The sequence below is a fragment of the Falco rusticolus genome, chromosome 4 (assembly GCF_015220075.1).
Source record: "Falco rusticolus isolate bFalRus1 chromosome 4, bFalRus1.pri, whole genome shotgun sequence".
Classification (NCBI taxonomy): domain Eukaryota; kingdom Metazoa; phylum Chordata; class Aves; order Falconiformes; family Falconidae; genus Falco; species Falco rusticolus.
In genome coordinates, this window is record NC_051190.1 from 72,622,706 (window position 1) to 72,636,635 (window position 13,930).

The following is a 13,930-nucleotide window of genomic DNA, read 5'->3' on the forward strand; positions in this document are numbered from 1 at the left end:
AAAAAAAAAAAAAAAACAAGCCAGAATGAGGTGCGGGTATTTGTTTTAAACTGTTTTCTGAACTATCTGCATTTTCTGGGAAATTCTCAGAACCATCTCTGGTGTGACCTCTATTACTGTAACATCCTACCTTTCTCACAACCTCCTGGAACCTCTTAAAAATTCTGTGAAGCCAAAGGAATTATGTAACATAAATTTGAAGAAGAGAAGAGAATTCTGGCCCAGACCCTGATCATTGTTTCAGAAAAGGACACCTACCTGGAGCCCAGTTGAGGTATCTGAAAGGACCGCCCCCAATCCATTGCCAGCCACTGTCAAGTGCCCTGAAAAGGCCAGTCCAGAGCTTCGCATTGACACCCAGGTCACTAGTGAGCCCTAAATGGCCAAAAGGAACATTCAAGTTATTAAATGCCTCTGGTTTTGTAAATTATTCAATAAAACTTGAGATCAAATTTTAAAGCCCAGAAAAAGGAAAAGTGTAATAGTAGATATCTCTTTTTAAAATATAGGTTAGATTTTTTTCCACTATTTCAATACCATTGATTTTAATATTTTTTTTAGAAAAGGACAAACGTTTTAAAAACGTCTCTAAGATCTATTTTCACAAGGTAAGTATAAGTATCCCTGTTCAAGCTCTTGGAGCTGACCTACATTTCCAACATATGTATTAATTTGTTTGGGGTTTTATTTTACTTTACCTAATAAATACATTTCTTCATGAAGGTCTGTGACACTTAATAATTCTGCATTCTGCTGCTGGCAGCTTTTTCTTGCTTGGTGCCATGTCAAAAGCGACTCTGAATTTATCTGATAGTAGGTTTCTGTCACAGGATTTGTTTTCCAAAGGTTGTTGTGTATGGTGTCTATAAAACATGATAACAGCAATTTGACAAGATAATCATACTTGCTAACACAGAAAATAAAATCTTCATTGCAGACTAAAAATATGTAACTATGATTTGCTAATTTTTATTTATAGTTTGCCCCACTTAAATATATTTTGTTCTATATTGATAATACATTAATCACATAAGGAATTATTTCTCCTTCCAAACCTAGTTTTTCTACATTGACCCTGTTCCTTCTTATTTATATAACCAATGTACTTCTCTCACAGCTCAGTCCACATTAACCCACTCACTGATACATTCTACCCCTACACACACATTTCTCTATTCCCCATACAGAAAATCTTGGTCTCCGCAACCATTTCTTACCTTGGAACCCCACTTACGCTCACTTAGACTCCCAATGTGACAGAAACGATCATTTCCAATCAATCAGATGTGAAGGGGTAGAGACTTTGTGTCGTTATTGGAAAGCTGTGTTGGATGATCTGTGGGTGTAAGGAGCACTGGAGCACCTAAGGCAGGTGAAGGTCGCTGCTCGTGTCCTACACCCTTCAGTTTGCTCCATCCCTGCTGTTCTCTGCTCCATCCTATGATACACCACTGTCTCCTGCTTCCCTATATCTCACCTTCCTCATTCATTGCAGCTTTTTCTGCCTTTCATTTGCCCTGACTTTCTTCTGTCCTGGTCCAAGGGATTTTCTCTTCCTTTTTCCATCAGTCCCAGTCACCATCCCCAAAATACTCCCCAGATGTACCATAGTCTCAGAAGCACTGTAGACCACTTCTCATGTCTTCTGGAGAAACAGTGAGAGTGAAGAGCAGATACCTCATCTTATTGCATAGCTCACCAGTGAACTAGGCTAGCCAGAATCCAGCTTGCTGTCCAATGCTACTTCCACATCCCAAGGAGACTTTGACCATGAGAGTGGAAGAAACTTGTTTAATGCCTTTCCTGAAATCTTTATAAATAAATTACCTTTTAATGGACACTTTCCAAAAAATTGGTCTTTATCAAAATCTGAAGAAGTTGCACACCAGAGAAAGCTTGCACTGCCACTCCAAGGGATGCACTCAGCATACCATTTACCATTGAACTTAAAAGGGAACACACAAGGTGCACCAAAGGCATTTCCTTCCAGTGTATAGATATCTACAGAGAGAAACATAGGTCAATAGTGGTCAGTTGGTATCAGATGTTCACCACAGTCTCTGCTCATAAGCGGCTCTCCATGGACACAACAGAGCTGTGCAAGAGCTTAACACATCAGTACTTCATTACCACAAAGCCTTCCAAGGCTGTGGTGCCAGTCAGGTATGACTATAGCAAAATATTCAGACCTAAGGCTCCCAAACAACCCTTAATTGGCCCTGAGACTAATTTCTGTCTATTGTTTCCTTTCATTGCTCTCTGGACTACTGTGTCAGAGGTGCTTATGACTCAGCTTCACCTGTTGCATACATACTTCTGTCCTTGGATGATGTTTAGGTTCTTTATTTCCCTTTTTCCCCTGTATGGTTGAAGAGGCTTGGAAAGGAGATATCAGAATATTTTTATTAGTCATCATGAGAGGAAGTTATATCTTAAATTTACATGTGACTGTGCTGGGATGTGACCCTCCCATCTCTATGCAGTCTAATTAGCTGCTATCTGAAAAAAATCATGACAAATTTCAATCTAATTCAAACTGCTGTAGAGCACAGCAAAAATTTCATCCCATGGTATTTAACTTCCCACCCTGCCAATGTCACTGTAGAAAGGAAGTTGAACACTTGAGCCTGGATGACCACGCTACATAGCCCAGGAGGGATAATAATGCAGGAAAAGGAGACCTAACTCTCCAGTGTTCCTTTATTAGTGTGTTAGGACTTACTGCATCCTAAACTATTAAGCACTGGTTTTCTTTTTGCTTTTTCCTACTTTTTCTTCTTGCTGGGCCTGGGAAACCCCAGGTAAGCACTGTTAAAAGTGGATTACATATATGTTAACTAGAAATTAACTTCTTAGAGATAGTACATGGCCAAACCAAGTAAAAGCAACAATAAATATTCAAGTATAACACAATCACCACTTCTACAAATTGATCAGACATATTTTGAAACAGTCATAGATTTCCTCCCACTGTTGCTGTACAAACAGAATTCCCATTCTTCCTTATGATTATATCATAGGCCTTTGTCATTTTATTCCATCATTTGAAAGAATTGTGCTTTTCAAGGTTTGCAGAAATATATACAGTCATGTTTGCCTTGCATTTCTACACCCTATTTGTAGTTAGCTCTGCTACTGATGTCTCTGTAAGAAAAGGGTTGCTGCATGACAAGCAGGCAGTGGAATGTTTTGCAAACAGGGGCAGTCAAGCTACCTAGAAATAGAGATCAATTTTCAGTACTCACCCTCATAGTGCTTAGAGCACACGCTGTCTGCAGTTCCATGGATTTTCCACCTGCTCCCTTTGCCTGATCCTTCGGACAACCTGATTTTCTTCCCCTTGCCTTTGCCATAGTTGAAAAATAAATCCTTGCCATGGGTTGCAAGTGTCTCATTTCTACATTCCCACCACTGGAGCTCATTTGTCCTGTTACAGGATTCCAACATGATGGCAGCCTCGTTGTCCTTGCTGAGCACTCCCAGGCACAGCTTGAGCGCCATGCTAAGCAGCTGCGTGGCAGAGACCCACCGGAACTTTTGAAACTCATTGTGCTCATCACAAGTGGTAGTTATGACCGAGCTAGAGTTTTGAGCTTCAGCACAGAGCTTGCTGTCTTCATTATAGATTGAAAAGATTCCACTATCTATAAAATAAAATGAGAGTGCAAACATTTGAGGAGAGATTTCAGAAGAGGTAAGTCAGCTACTTGCTATTTGTCAGTCTGCTACAACAAGAAATGGAATATGTAAAAGAAGAAAGCAAGAGAGGTGAATCATCAGTATGAAGGGTATTCATCAAAATGTTCTTAAGATGCAAGCAACACAGAAGCTGAAAATATAGCTCTTTCAAGAGAAATTACTCTTCTTCACATCCCTCCACACTGTTCTCAAATGCCATTCAAAAATTACCTTTATTAAATTTCATGAGTTCTTCAAAGTTCCATCACCACACAGCATACTAAAGAGGCTTTAATTTTGGAAGTAAAAGGAATTTTTCCTTTAGAGCTATTAAAAATGGTTTACATATTCAAAATTCAACCATTTTTATATTTGGCCTAGGATGACGTTGCAGTTTGCAGCTTATCAGGCAAGAGGGGTATTATTAATTTCCGGTTAATTATTTTGGAAATTTTTGGCAAATGTGCAAAAAAGTTGTTTCTTCACAGAGTTCAACTTGTCAGTTTCTCAGGAGGGAAGCCACAACTTGCCGCATCATCACTTTGGTTTTGAGCATAGTTAAGCTAAGTAAGTATCCTGTGTGCCATTAATAGCTACACTTGTAAACAGAAATGTGAGGCACTGCACAACAGGGTTTTGTTTCTTAAGACCAGCTTCAAAAAAGGGACAAAACTTCAGCCTGCTCCAAAACGTAACCATTTCTGCACCTTGCCTCGCATCCCTGAGCAACTCTTTAAGTGACAGCACCATCATCCAACTCGCTTTGTTGTGCCATTGAATTTTACTGCCCCGCAAAGCTTCTTGCCGGGGTGGAATAGTTAAATGGGGCTTCATAACCACCCCCCCACCCCCCATCCCAGGGCTGCCAGGGGATGGTCGAACAGCCTCAGTGACGTTTCTTTGAAAGGCTTGCAGACCTGAACAAGCCAGATGGCATTTCTGGCACAGCTTTCCTGCCGCAGCGGTTCTTGAGAAGGTTAGCAGAGGATAGATTAGAGCCAGATTGGTCTCACCCAAAAACATGTACAAAGGAAATTCTCCTGTAGTGGATTAGATCTGCATTTGGCTAGTCCCTGCTGCCATCCCAGTGATGGCACTGGGCTCTTGCAGTTCTCTAGCTGGGAGTTTCCTGTGAGAAAAAGCTGCAGACAGAGCGTCATTTGTTTTCCTCTCAGCAGTAGGAGTGTCTGAAATCTAACAGAAGCTTTTAACATCCTTCCTAAAGCCATCAGCTTGGAAACAGGATTCCAACATGCAACTGTTCATAGGCCATAATCTCTATGAGATATCTAAGAAATTCAAAACACGTATCAGCCAATGGTTCTGTGCATGCTGAGAGGACTTCTGAGCTGTCCTAACCTCCAGTGGAGTAATTTCAGACCAGTTTTTGTCTGCATTCAGCTGGCAGATTTTCAAGAATTAGCACTAGTGCCCACATCTGTTGGTGTATTTCCTTCATTCATACACCACCTCGAAAACTGGGTTAAGGAGACAGAATGCCTATATAGATACCACCAAATTTAAGAATTGAATAAAACTGTTTCAAATTACATGCTGTGACTAGATCTAAACTCACTGTCCAGCAAGGGCATCAGGAAAGCACAAGAAAGAACTTGTAAAACTCCCTACTCAGCAGAGAACAAAGACTTACCAGCCATTTGAAGAGATGTACTAAAGGAAGAGAGAAAAATCAGAAGCAGGTAGACAGCCATGGCCAAATGTTTCACTCTCTTCTCCACTCGCTGAAGTGCTGAAGACCAAATCTTGTCTTGCAAGAAAATCCTTCTGCACTGAACCTGATTAACAAATCCTTTTTGTTTTTTAAGACTCAACAGATACAGGGAAGTTCTGAGCAGCAAATAGGGAACTGGATCATGTCACATGAGTAATCTTGAAATAATACATTAATGAATAAACTTTTCTTTTTAAGCTGGTTTCTCTACTATATGAAAGTTTTCTCTTCCGTGGAAATATGAGATCTAAGAGAGAACATTTTAGTGAGGATTTTTGGAGACATACCTTACAGTTCAGGATCATTATTTTTACGAAGAGGTGACATGAATGTCTCTTTACCAGAAAGAAATTAAAAAGGTGAAAAAGAAGAGGGGGATCTTTCTGTATCGATAAATGATGAACAAAGCCAGAGTGAAATGCAACACTGTGAAAAATTGGCTAGGACACCACGCAAATCAGGTAACTACGACCTTTGAGACAGCGAGAACCAGAATTTCCCATGTCTGCAGTTCCACAGAAAAGAGAAAAGCTGTAGAAAACGGAGCCTGCATTCTTGAGGAGGCACCTGTCCCCTCTTGTGCTCCATTCCTGACTATATGCAGCAGCAACGTACCCAAACTGACAGCAACAGCTGATGACATTCTGAAAAGAAACCACAGAATTCTAGGGAGAACCTGTAACTGGAAAATAGATTTTCAATTATTGTTAGAGAGGAAAACTAAACTGGTAAGGAATACTGCCACATTTTTCGTGCCACTAGTCTGTGAAAGTTTGCACCCCATACAGTGCACACCCTTCAGGCATTCTGACAAAATTCTGATGTTTAGTCTGAAAAAAGCTCTCTCCTTCATGACAGGTAAAAGAATTAGAAAAACGTCAAAGGCAGGGGAAGAGAAAAGGCACTCCTGAGGAAGGTTTACATCCCTTTTTTTTTATGGCCTTTGAAAAATTTCTGTTACCAAGTCTTCGGGAGAGGCTGGTTTGGGATAACTTTCCCCATATTGTATTTGAAGCAAATACCCTTTATGGTCTTTCCCTGAAAATCGCTGCTGTTGCAAGCAATGAAAACACCTACCTGAAGATGTGTGATCCTGCTTCTATTGTTCTGATTTAGACGCAGATAGACGACTCACTGGGTCTAAAAAGATGCACAAGGAATTACAGCAGAACAAGAATTACAACAGTGAGAGAAAATAGTGGGACCTGAAGGCCAGCAGGTACAGCTAGACCAAACCCATGGAAAGAACAGGAGCCTGAGAAGGACACTGAGACCTGAGGAAAGTGGGAGAAAAGAGAGGGCTGCCTCCGCAAAGCAGCAGATGGTCAATTATGCAGTGAATTATGATGCATAAGAAAAGATGGCTGCACTGAGTCTGGAGTAAAGCGTTCTGGTACTCCACTACATGGAAATGCTTGACTCCGCAACCTCAACTTCCCAGCTTTTCTTGCATCCTTGTTCAGAAGCTCCACGTGTGCAGATGGAAAAAACTCTTGTTTATTATTTAGGCAGGAGAAATGTAATGTCTTGTGGTTCTGCTGCCTCCAACATCTCAGCATCTCCAGAGCTACGGGGAGGCAACGAGTACAATTACAACAGGGAAAAACAACCTAGTTTTGTTCTGAAGAAAGATCAGCGTTTGGTGAAGGACTGTTACCAATGATCTGCTGGGAGATGCTGAAAAAAAGTAAAACATACTGAGGTCGGTTCCACTTCAGTGTTTGTATGTTTGTCTGAGCAGACCCCATCACAGTCCACAAAGCAGGAGAGGAAATCAGAAGACTGCAAAGGTGCACTCCAGCATCTTCCACTGGGTAAGGCACGGCCTGACATTTTAGAAGCGGCAAGGAAGAAAGGCTGCTGGGTTTTGTGTTGAGTCAGCATTGTTCCTTTGGCAATCTGCTCCCAGGCAGGAAGTTCACTCACAGGGTGCAGATTCACCACCTTTTCTGTGAAGTCTGAACTCTTCTGGAGAAAAGGGGAAATGAAAATTAAGCAGAAGGGTATCAAGAAACGTAGCAACGTGCAGAGACAAACCTTTACACGCTATCAAATATTGCCGTCGAGTCATTCCTCAGCTGCCCACAGAAATGCATGGGTGAGTCCATTCGCATTCAGCTGGATGTTTCCCCACAGAATTGAAATAATTCATTTTCAAAAAACACTGGTAGTAAAATCTGAAAGGAATTTTGTGGTCATTTAGCCTGCTATAACTTGATATAAGATTTCTACTCAGAATCCCCACATATAGTACAACCACAGTTTCCAACACAAAACAATACTTTTACCAAAAAAAAAAAAAAAAAAAAAAAAAAAAAAAGATATGCTCTAAACCTCAGTAGATACATTCTAGCCTGGGGGTGGGGGGGTGGGGGGAAAAGAGTGAACAACTTTTCCATTTCTCTAGACAGGCTCAAAACACACTAAAAGAGCAACATAAGGGATCCTGCACTTTCATGCTATATTTTCATGCTACATAACCAACATTTATTTTTCTTTCATGTATCTAAACCGCCAAGATCAAACATGAGAAATCTTGGCAGAATCAGAGGATTATGGATATGAATTATTAGTGATCAGTTAAAAATTTGCTTTGCTTTTCTATCCATCACTTACGTCTCATCTTGCTTGCCAAGAAATTATTTTTATTGTCTTTACAGCAAGAATATTTCAGAAAAGCAAGATCTCAATTCCTCTGTGAATGTATATTTACACAACATCCAGCCTGAAACCTCCCCTAAGTAGCGGCACCTACTCAGGAGACAAAATAAGAGAACACAAGAGCAACAGGGCCGTTCTAAGGCAACCGACTGATCCTGATAGGAATAGTAGCCAGTAGTAGAAAATGGCTGAAAGAATTGGTGGAGGGCCAGAATACATGAAGCAACAAGTTACATTGCGTCCATATGAACGTCAATAATTTCCAGGAAGGCACACTGCTTTTTTTCGGTCAAATAGAACAACGTGGATAACTTCCCCAGCCCAATCTTTGAAACTTTTTTGATGTAGTCAATCACTTGTCAGGAACATTGCAGCCTTAGCAGCAGGCAAAAGACATGATGCCAGATCACCAAATGGTGTTTGGTAAAACTATTACACAACAGCTGAGGCCAGGGAAGCTGGAAACAGCATGAGGCTGTGGAAAGAGAATACTAGTTTGGAAGCTACTCTCCCAATTTTTCTTGAACCTGTATGATCAGTTTTGTCACAAGTATGACCAAAGGAATGATAATGTTAAAAATCTGGGACTAGACTCTGTATTCAGACAGTCTAATAAATGAGTAGCCATCACTGAAAGGTACTAGCTGGAAAAAAAAAAGTGAAAAAAGAAAAAGCAAACAAACAAACAAAACCGCCACCAAAGCAAAACCCCAAGAAATTCTACTTTTTATAATTAGAAGTCTCTAGGTAAAATATTTTTTTTTTATAATTACAAGTCCCTAGGTAAAGGGCTTCCATTTAATCGTATATAAATTAGGTATTGTTTAAAGTGTTCACGCCTGTTCATTTCTCTATCTTCCATTCAAAAATTCCTGTTAGAATTTGTGTATAAGGTTTCAGTGTTTATCTTCAGCTTACTCCACGCAACTGTAATGATTACCTGTGCTGTAAATGCCACTCTTCCGTGTTTTCTCTTTTTAATGGGAAATTCGCTTCAATTCCATTGCATTGCAATAGGAGGGACAGTAAACCATACAGCTTAAATTTCCTCCTCTTCCGAAAATCTTGCAAGTCTTTTTCACTTACACTCTTTCTAAAATGAGCAGGCCAAGTACAGTCTCAGATTTGGAACCTCCTCTATTTTTCCTGCACCCATTTGGACAAGAGAGCAGAACAGACGCAGCATCTCACAGAGGCAGCTACACCCACTGCCAGCTATTAACTAGCATGGCATTTTTAATTCTCCTCAACTGGAAGATGACGCTGGATTTCAGGCAGTATAAACGCATGAATAGGCCCGGGACTATCCAGGCTCCAGTGGCCAGATTCTCTCCCTGACACTTTTTAGCTGTACACGTACCTGACAAGTATTGCAAAGAACCAGAAATGAGACATTCCCTCAACCTTTATTTTCTTTCCAATCATACATTTGCATACATACATGCGATTAAATGTTATCTGGAAGAATCACTCGAGGTGCAGACACGGCCTTAAGATTGTGCAGGGCCCCAGAACAGGACTGAACTTCTTTTGGGTAGAGACTGCAGCCAGCGCAGTGAGGCTCGGATTCCAGTTTGGGCCTCTTGACCTTTCACTGTCCCTTTCACATACCTTTCTAGCTGGCAACGCTTCTCCATATCATTGAAACGACATCATCCTTAACATCATTAATCAGTCAGTGAGGAGGCTTCTGGCACATAAGCCCCATCGGGTGGCACGAAGAACCATTAGAGGTACTACCCCTTGAAAAGACATGCTCAAACAACTGTGCATTAAAAATGGAAACAGCAGTAGGAACACAGGCAAGGAAATAACTGGGAGAAAGGGAGCAGAGCCAGAGAAAAGTTTTCATGATAAATTTCCCCATCTTACCTACACACACATGTAATTCAAGATTTTTACGAAATCACTCAGCTGACATTATTGTTTTCATTTTAAGCAGACAATCCTGGGACAGATTCAGGAATATATAGTCAATATATTACTTGATTACTACTTGGAATGTCTCCACAGTTGTACCATCTCCCTTCTAACTTTATCCCGTTGCAATGTCTTAGATAAAGACTATAAAATGAAAAACTATTTTAAAAAAATCAAAGCTTGTTGCTGTTTATTTCACAAAACAAAATCTGAAACCACAAAATCAAACCTTGCAAACCTTTGTATGCAAGTGAGGCATCATGCATGATTTAAATTTTACAAGATTTACAAAAATTAGGAATATAACCTCCACACTGAGGAATCTAAAATTTCCATAAATGGTAACTGATCTAGCCATTTTAGAAAGGAAATAAAATCAATAGCAACTAATACACTGATAAAGCTAAATTGTTCTTGACTTCTAGCACACATCCCACAAACCTGTGCTACTCAGTGAAAGGCAGTAGGAGAGCAGTACCAACATGTGATCACCGTAACAGCTATCCAGTGCTCCTGTAGACCTCCAGAACACATCTAGGTAATGTTCTCCCCTCTCCTCAGTAGCTGCCGTCCTGATAAGAAGAAAGTTTTGCCATGACCTTCATCACCTCTCCCAGACAAACCCACTTGTGGCCAGCCAGAACTCTGGCAGTTAACAGCAACCACACTTCTCCATTCCAGAGGCCTGCCCCCAGATTTTACCTGGTTAAATCCTAGAGTGCATAAATACAAGAACTACATACTTGGTTCTCTGTTATGTGAAATCGTGGAAACTGAAATTACATCATAAAATTATTTTTTCCCCATGTAGTTCAAAGAGGATGTGCCTAAATACAGACTTGTAATCCAGCAGTTATCCCTGTAGTTAAGTCCCTAGGAATATTTGAAAGATGGTAGAATCAGAGAGGTGTTTGATGAATAGCTTGAAGAATCTGTGCATTAGCATGGTTTGAAATAAATCTGGTACAGAAACTTCAAATCTTGGGAGCCTTCTCAAGCGGATCTAGATACATCCATTTCTATTGTTCCTTTTAATAATTATTCAATATTATATCTTTTCTTAAGACCCAAACTCACCAGTGTGGGTCATCAAATTGTGAGATCTGAAATCTGACACTTTATACAATGGTTACAATATAAAGTAATTGCTGTATATAACATCACACACACACTGAAACCGGCTACTGCAGTATTTGCACATGAGAAAATAACTTTGGCTTAATTCTAATTGCATAATTTTATTAAAACAAGGCACATTTTACTTTATTACATTACATTTTACATTACATATTACATTACATTCCATTTTATTACATTACAGTGTTGCATGTTCGTTCCGTTCTATGTTGGTCACAAGATCCTTTGTGTCACTAGTTCCAGGAACTGCATCACTATTAAAATACAAATTGTTCTCAAAGCTGTCATTTGTTGACAACCGATTCTTTCTTCTCTTGTAGAACAGATAGCCAGCAAGGCCACTTCCAACTAGGATGAGGATGACAACAATAACTACAACACCTGTTTTACCATGGTTCAGAGTAGGAGCCTTCTCATCCTTTGTCATCGCTGAAAACATACAAAGAAATCAAGAGGATGCTATATACTCTGTCTGATTACTGAAAACAATTTCTTTAGAAAGCATGATGTTTTAAGAAGTGTTCCATTTGTTTCAAAATAATGAGAGACAAAGGTAGCCACATAAAAGTATTAGATTTTAAAATGCTAACATTGTATGCTATATCACAAATTATTATTTTTTAAAATCTGCATTTATTTGGATACCAAACGGAGTATAACTTATTCTACAAGGAAATAATATGCTCCTAGGAAACAGATATGGTAGTCAGGCATACCAGAAAATGTAAGAAAGAGACACGATACAGAATATGATTTGTCCTGTTTATGATCTAGTTTTTGTCTACTTGAAAGAAAATATTCTTACCCTTTGTAGGCATTTCAGTTGGTGGCATTTCAGCTGCTGGTGGCACTTCAGTTGCTGGCATTTCAAAACAGTGAAAAAGAATTATGTTACCATATTACTCTGTAATTTATTTCTATATTATTTATTTCTATATTTTGAAAATACCCAAAATCATATTCAGAGAAATATATGGTAAAACATACCACGAAATACTGAAAACACTTGGGGTTAGTTCACACAAAGCTATAGACACCAATCAAAAGGCATAGCACAACAGCTTATTCTGTTCTGGTCTCATATGTAGTTATTTACATAAACCAGTAAAAAAGAAGCATCATCAAAGAGCCCCACGGAGACAGATCCTGACATCAGCGTAAAACCACGAGAAAACCTACCCAGCATCTTCAGGCCAGAGATGATCAAACCTAATCCTTAATACAATTACAAATTCTTGAGTACTTATCTTATATAAGCATAGCAGATGTAATAAATTTGGTTTGCAAACAGACTTTAATGGCCTACTTACACAGAGAATTGAAATCACTCATGAACTCCAAAGTGTCTTAGCACATATCACATTCAAACTAAAATGTTTGTAACTCATTCAAAATTTAATACCTGGGCCACAAAATCTTGTGGGAAAACCAGGCCACTGTTTAAGATGAAGATCCATATTTTGCCATGTGGACATAAAAGCAGCCTATAGCTAAATCTTGAATCCATGCATCAATGCATTGCATTCACTCCCACTGTCCATGTCGCTGACAAAGATGTTAAAGAATGCCAGTCCCAGTACTGACCCCTGAGGAACACCACTCATCACTGGTTTCTGCTTGGACATCAAGCTGTTGACCACAACTCCCTGAGTGAAACCATCCAGCCAATTCCTTATCCACCAAGTGGTCCATCAATCAAATCCACATCTCTCCAATTCAGAGACAAGGACGTCATGCGGGACAGTGTCAAATGCTTTGTGCAAGTCCAGATAGATGACATTAGTCATTCTTCCCTTATCCACCAATTCTGTAACCCTGTTGTAGAAGGTCACCAGATTTGTCAGGAACAATTTTCCATTAGTGAATCTGTTGGCTGTCACCAATCACCTTATTTTCCATATGCCTTAGCATAGTTTCCAGGAGGATCTGCTCCTTGACCTTGCCAGGCACAGTGGTGAGACTGACTGGCCTGTAGTTCTCCGGGTCTCCCTTTTTTCCCTTTTTAAAAATGGGGGTTGTGTTTCCTCTTTCCAGTCAGTGGAAACTTCATTGGACTGCCCCAGCTTCTCAAACATGACAGATAGTAGCTTAGCAACTTCATCCACCAGTTCCCTCAGGACCTATGGATGCACCTCACCAGGTCCCATGGTTCCTTAGATGGTCTCAAACCTGATCTTCTCCTACAATGGGTGATTCTTCATTCTCCCAGTCCCTGTCTTTGCCTTTTGCGATTTGGGCGGTGTGGCTGGAGCACTTGCCAGTGAAGACTGAGGCAAAAAAGTCATTGCATACTTCAGCCTTTATACCTCAGGTAACCAGGTCTCCCGTTTCCTTCCAGAGAGGGCCCGTCTCTTCCCTAGTCTTCCTTTTATCACTGATGTACTTACAGAAGCTTTTTTTTTCTTGTTCATGATGTCCCCGGGCAGATTTAATTCTATCAAGGCTTTAGCTTTCCTAACCTGATCCCTGGCAGCTCAGACAATTTCTCTGTATTCCTCCCAGGCTCCCTGTCCTTGCTTCCACCCTCTGTAGGTTTCCTTTTTGTGTCTAAGTTTGTCCAGCAGCTTCGTGTTCATCCGTGCAGCCTCTGGCATTTTTGCCTGACTTTGTCTTTGTTGGGATGCCTCGCTCCTGAGCGTGGAGGAGGTGATCCTTGAATATTAACCAGCTTTCTTGGGCCCCTCTTCCCTCCAGGGCTTTATCCCATGGTACTCTACCAAGCAGATCCCTGAAGAGGCCAAAGTCAGCTCTCATGAAGTCCAGGGCAGTGAGCTTGCTGTGCACCCTCCTCACTGCCCTAAG

At 40.3% G+C, this 13,930-nt stretch overlaps 2 protein-coding genes across 3 annotated transcripts in view; both read right to left on the bottom strand.

Moving 5' to 3' along the window:
• The window catches only part of LOC119146877 (macrophage mannose receptor 1-like), a 33,675-nt gene extending 28,044 nt beyond the window's left edge, over positions 1 to 5,631 (bottom strand). The window contains exons 1-5 of the mRNA XM_037385212.1: positions 5,330 to 5,631; positions 3,246 to 3,644; positions 1,828 to 2,001; positions 699 to 863; positions 259 to 375 (exon numbers count right to left, since the gene is read on the bottom strand). Of these exons, the coding sequence (XP_037241109.1) occupies positions 259 to 375; positions 699 to 863; positions 1,828 to 2,001; positions 3,246 to 3,644; positions 5,330 to 5,390 (916 nt within the window). The 5' untranslated portion in view covers positions 5,391 to 5,631. The remainder of the gene's footprint in view (positions 1 to 258; positions 376 to 698; positions 864 to 1,827; positions 2,002 to 3,245; positions 3,645 to 5,329) is intronic.
• A 3,827-nt stretch (positions 5,632 to 9,458) lies between these two features.
• Positions 9,459 to 13,930, bottom strand: part of LOC119146876 (macrophage mannose receptor 1-like) — a 66,599-nt gene continuing 62,127 nt past the window's right edge. For both annotated transcript variants that reach the window (XM_037385210.1, XM_037385211.1), the window contains 2 exons: positions 11,934 to 11,987; positions 9,459 to 11,557 (listed from right to left, as the gene is read on the bottom strand). In XM_037385210.1, coding sequence (XP_037241107.1) covers positions 11,307 to 11,557; positions 11,934 to 11,987 — 305 coding nt within the window. In that variant the 3' untranslated portion in view covers positions 9,459 to 11,306. The remainder of the gene's footprint in view (positions 11,558 to 11,933; positions 11,988 to 13,930) is intronic.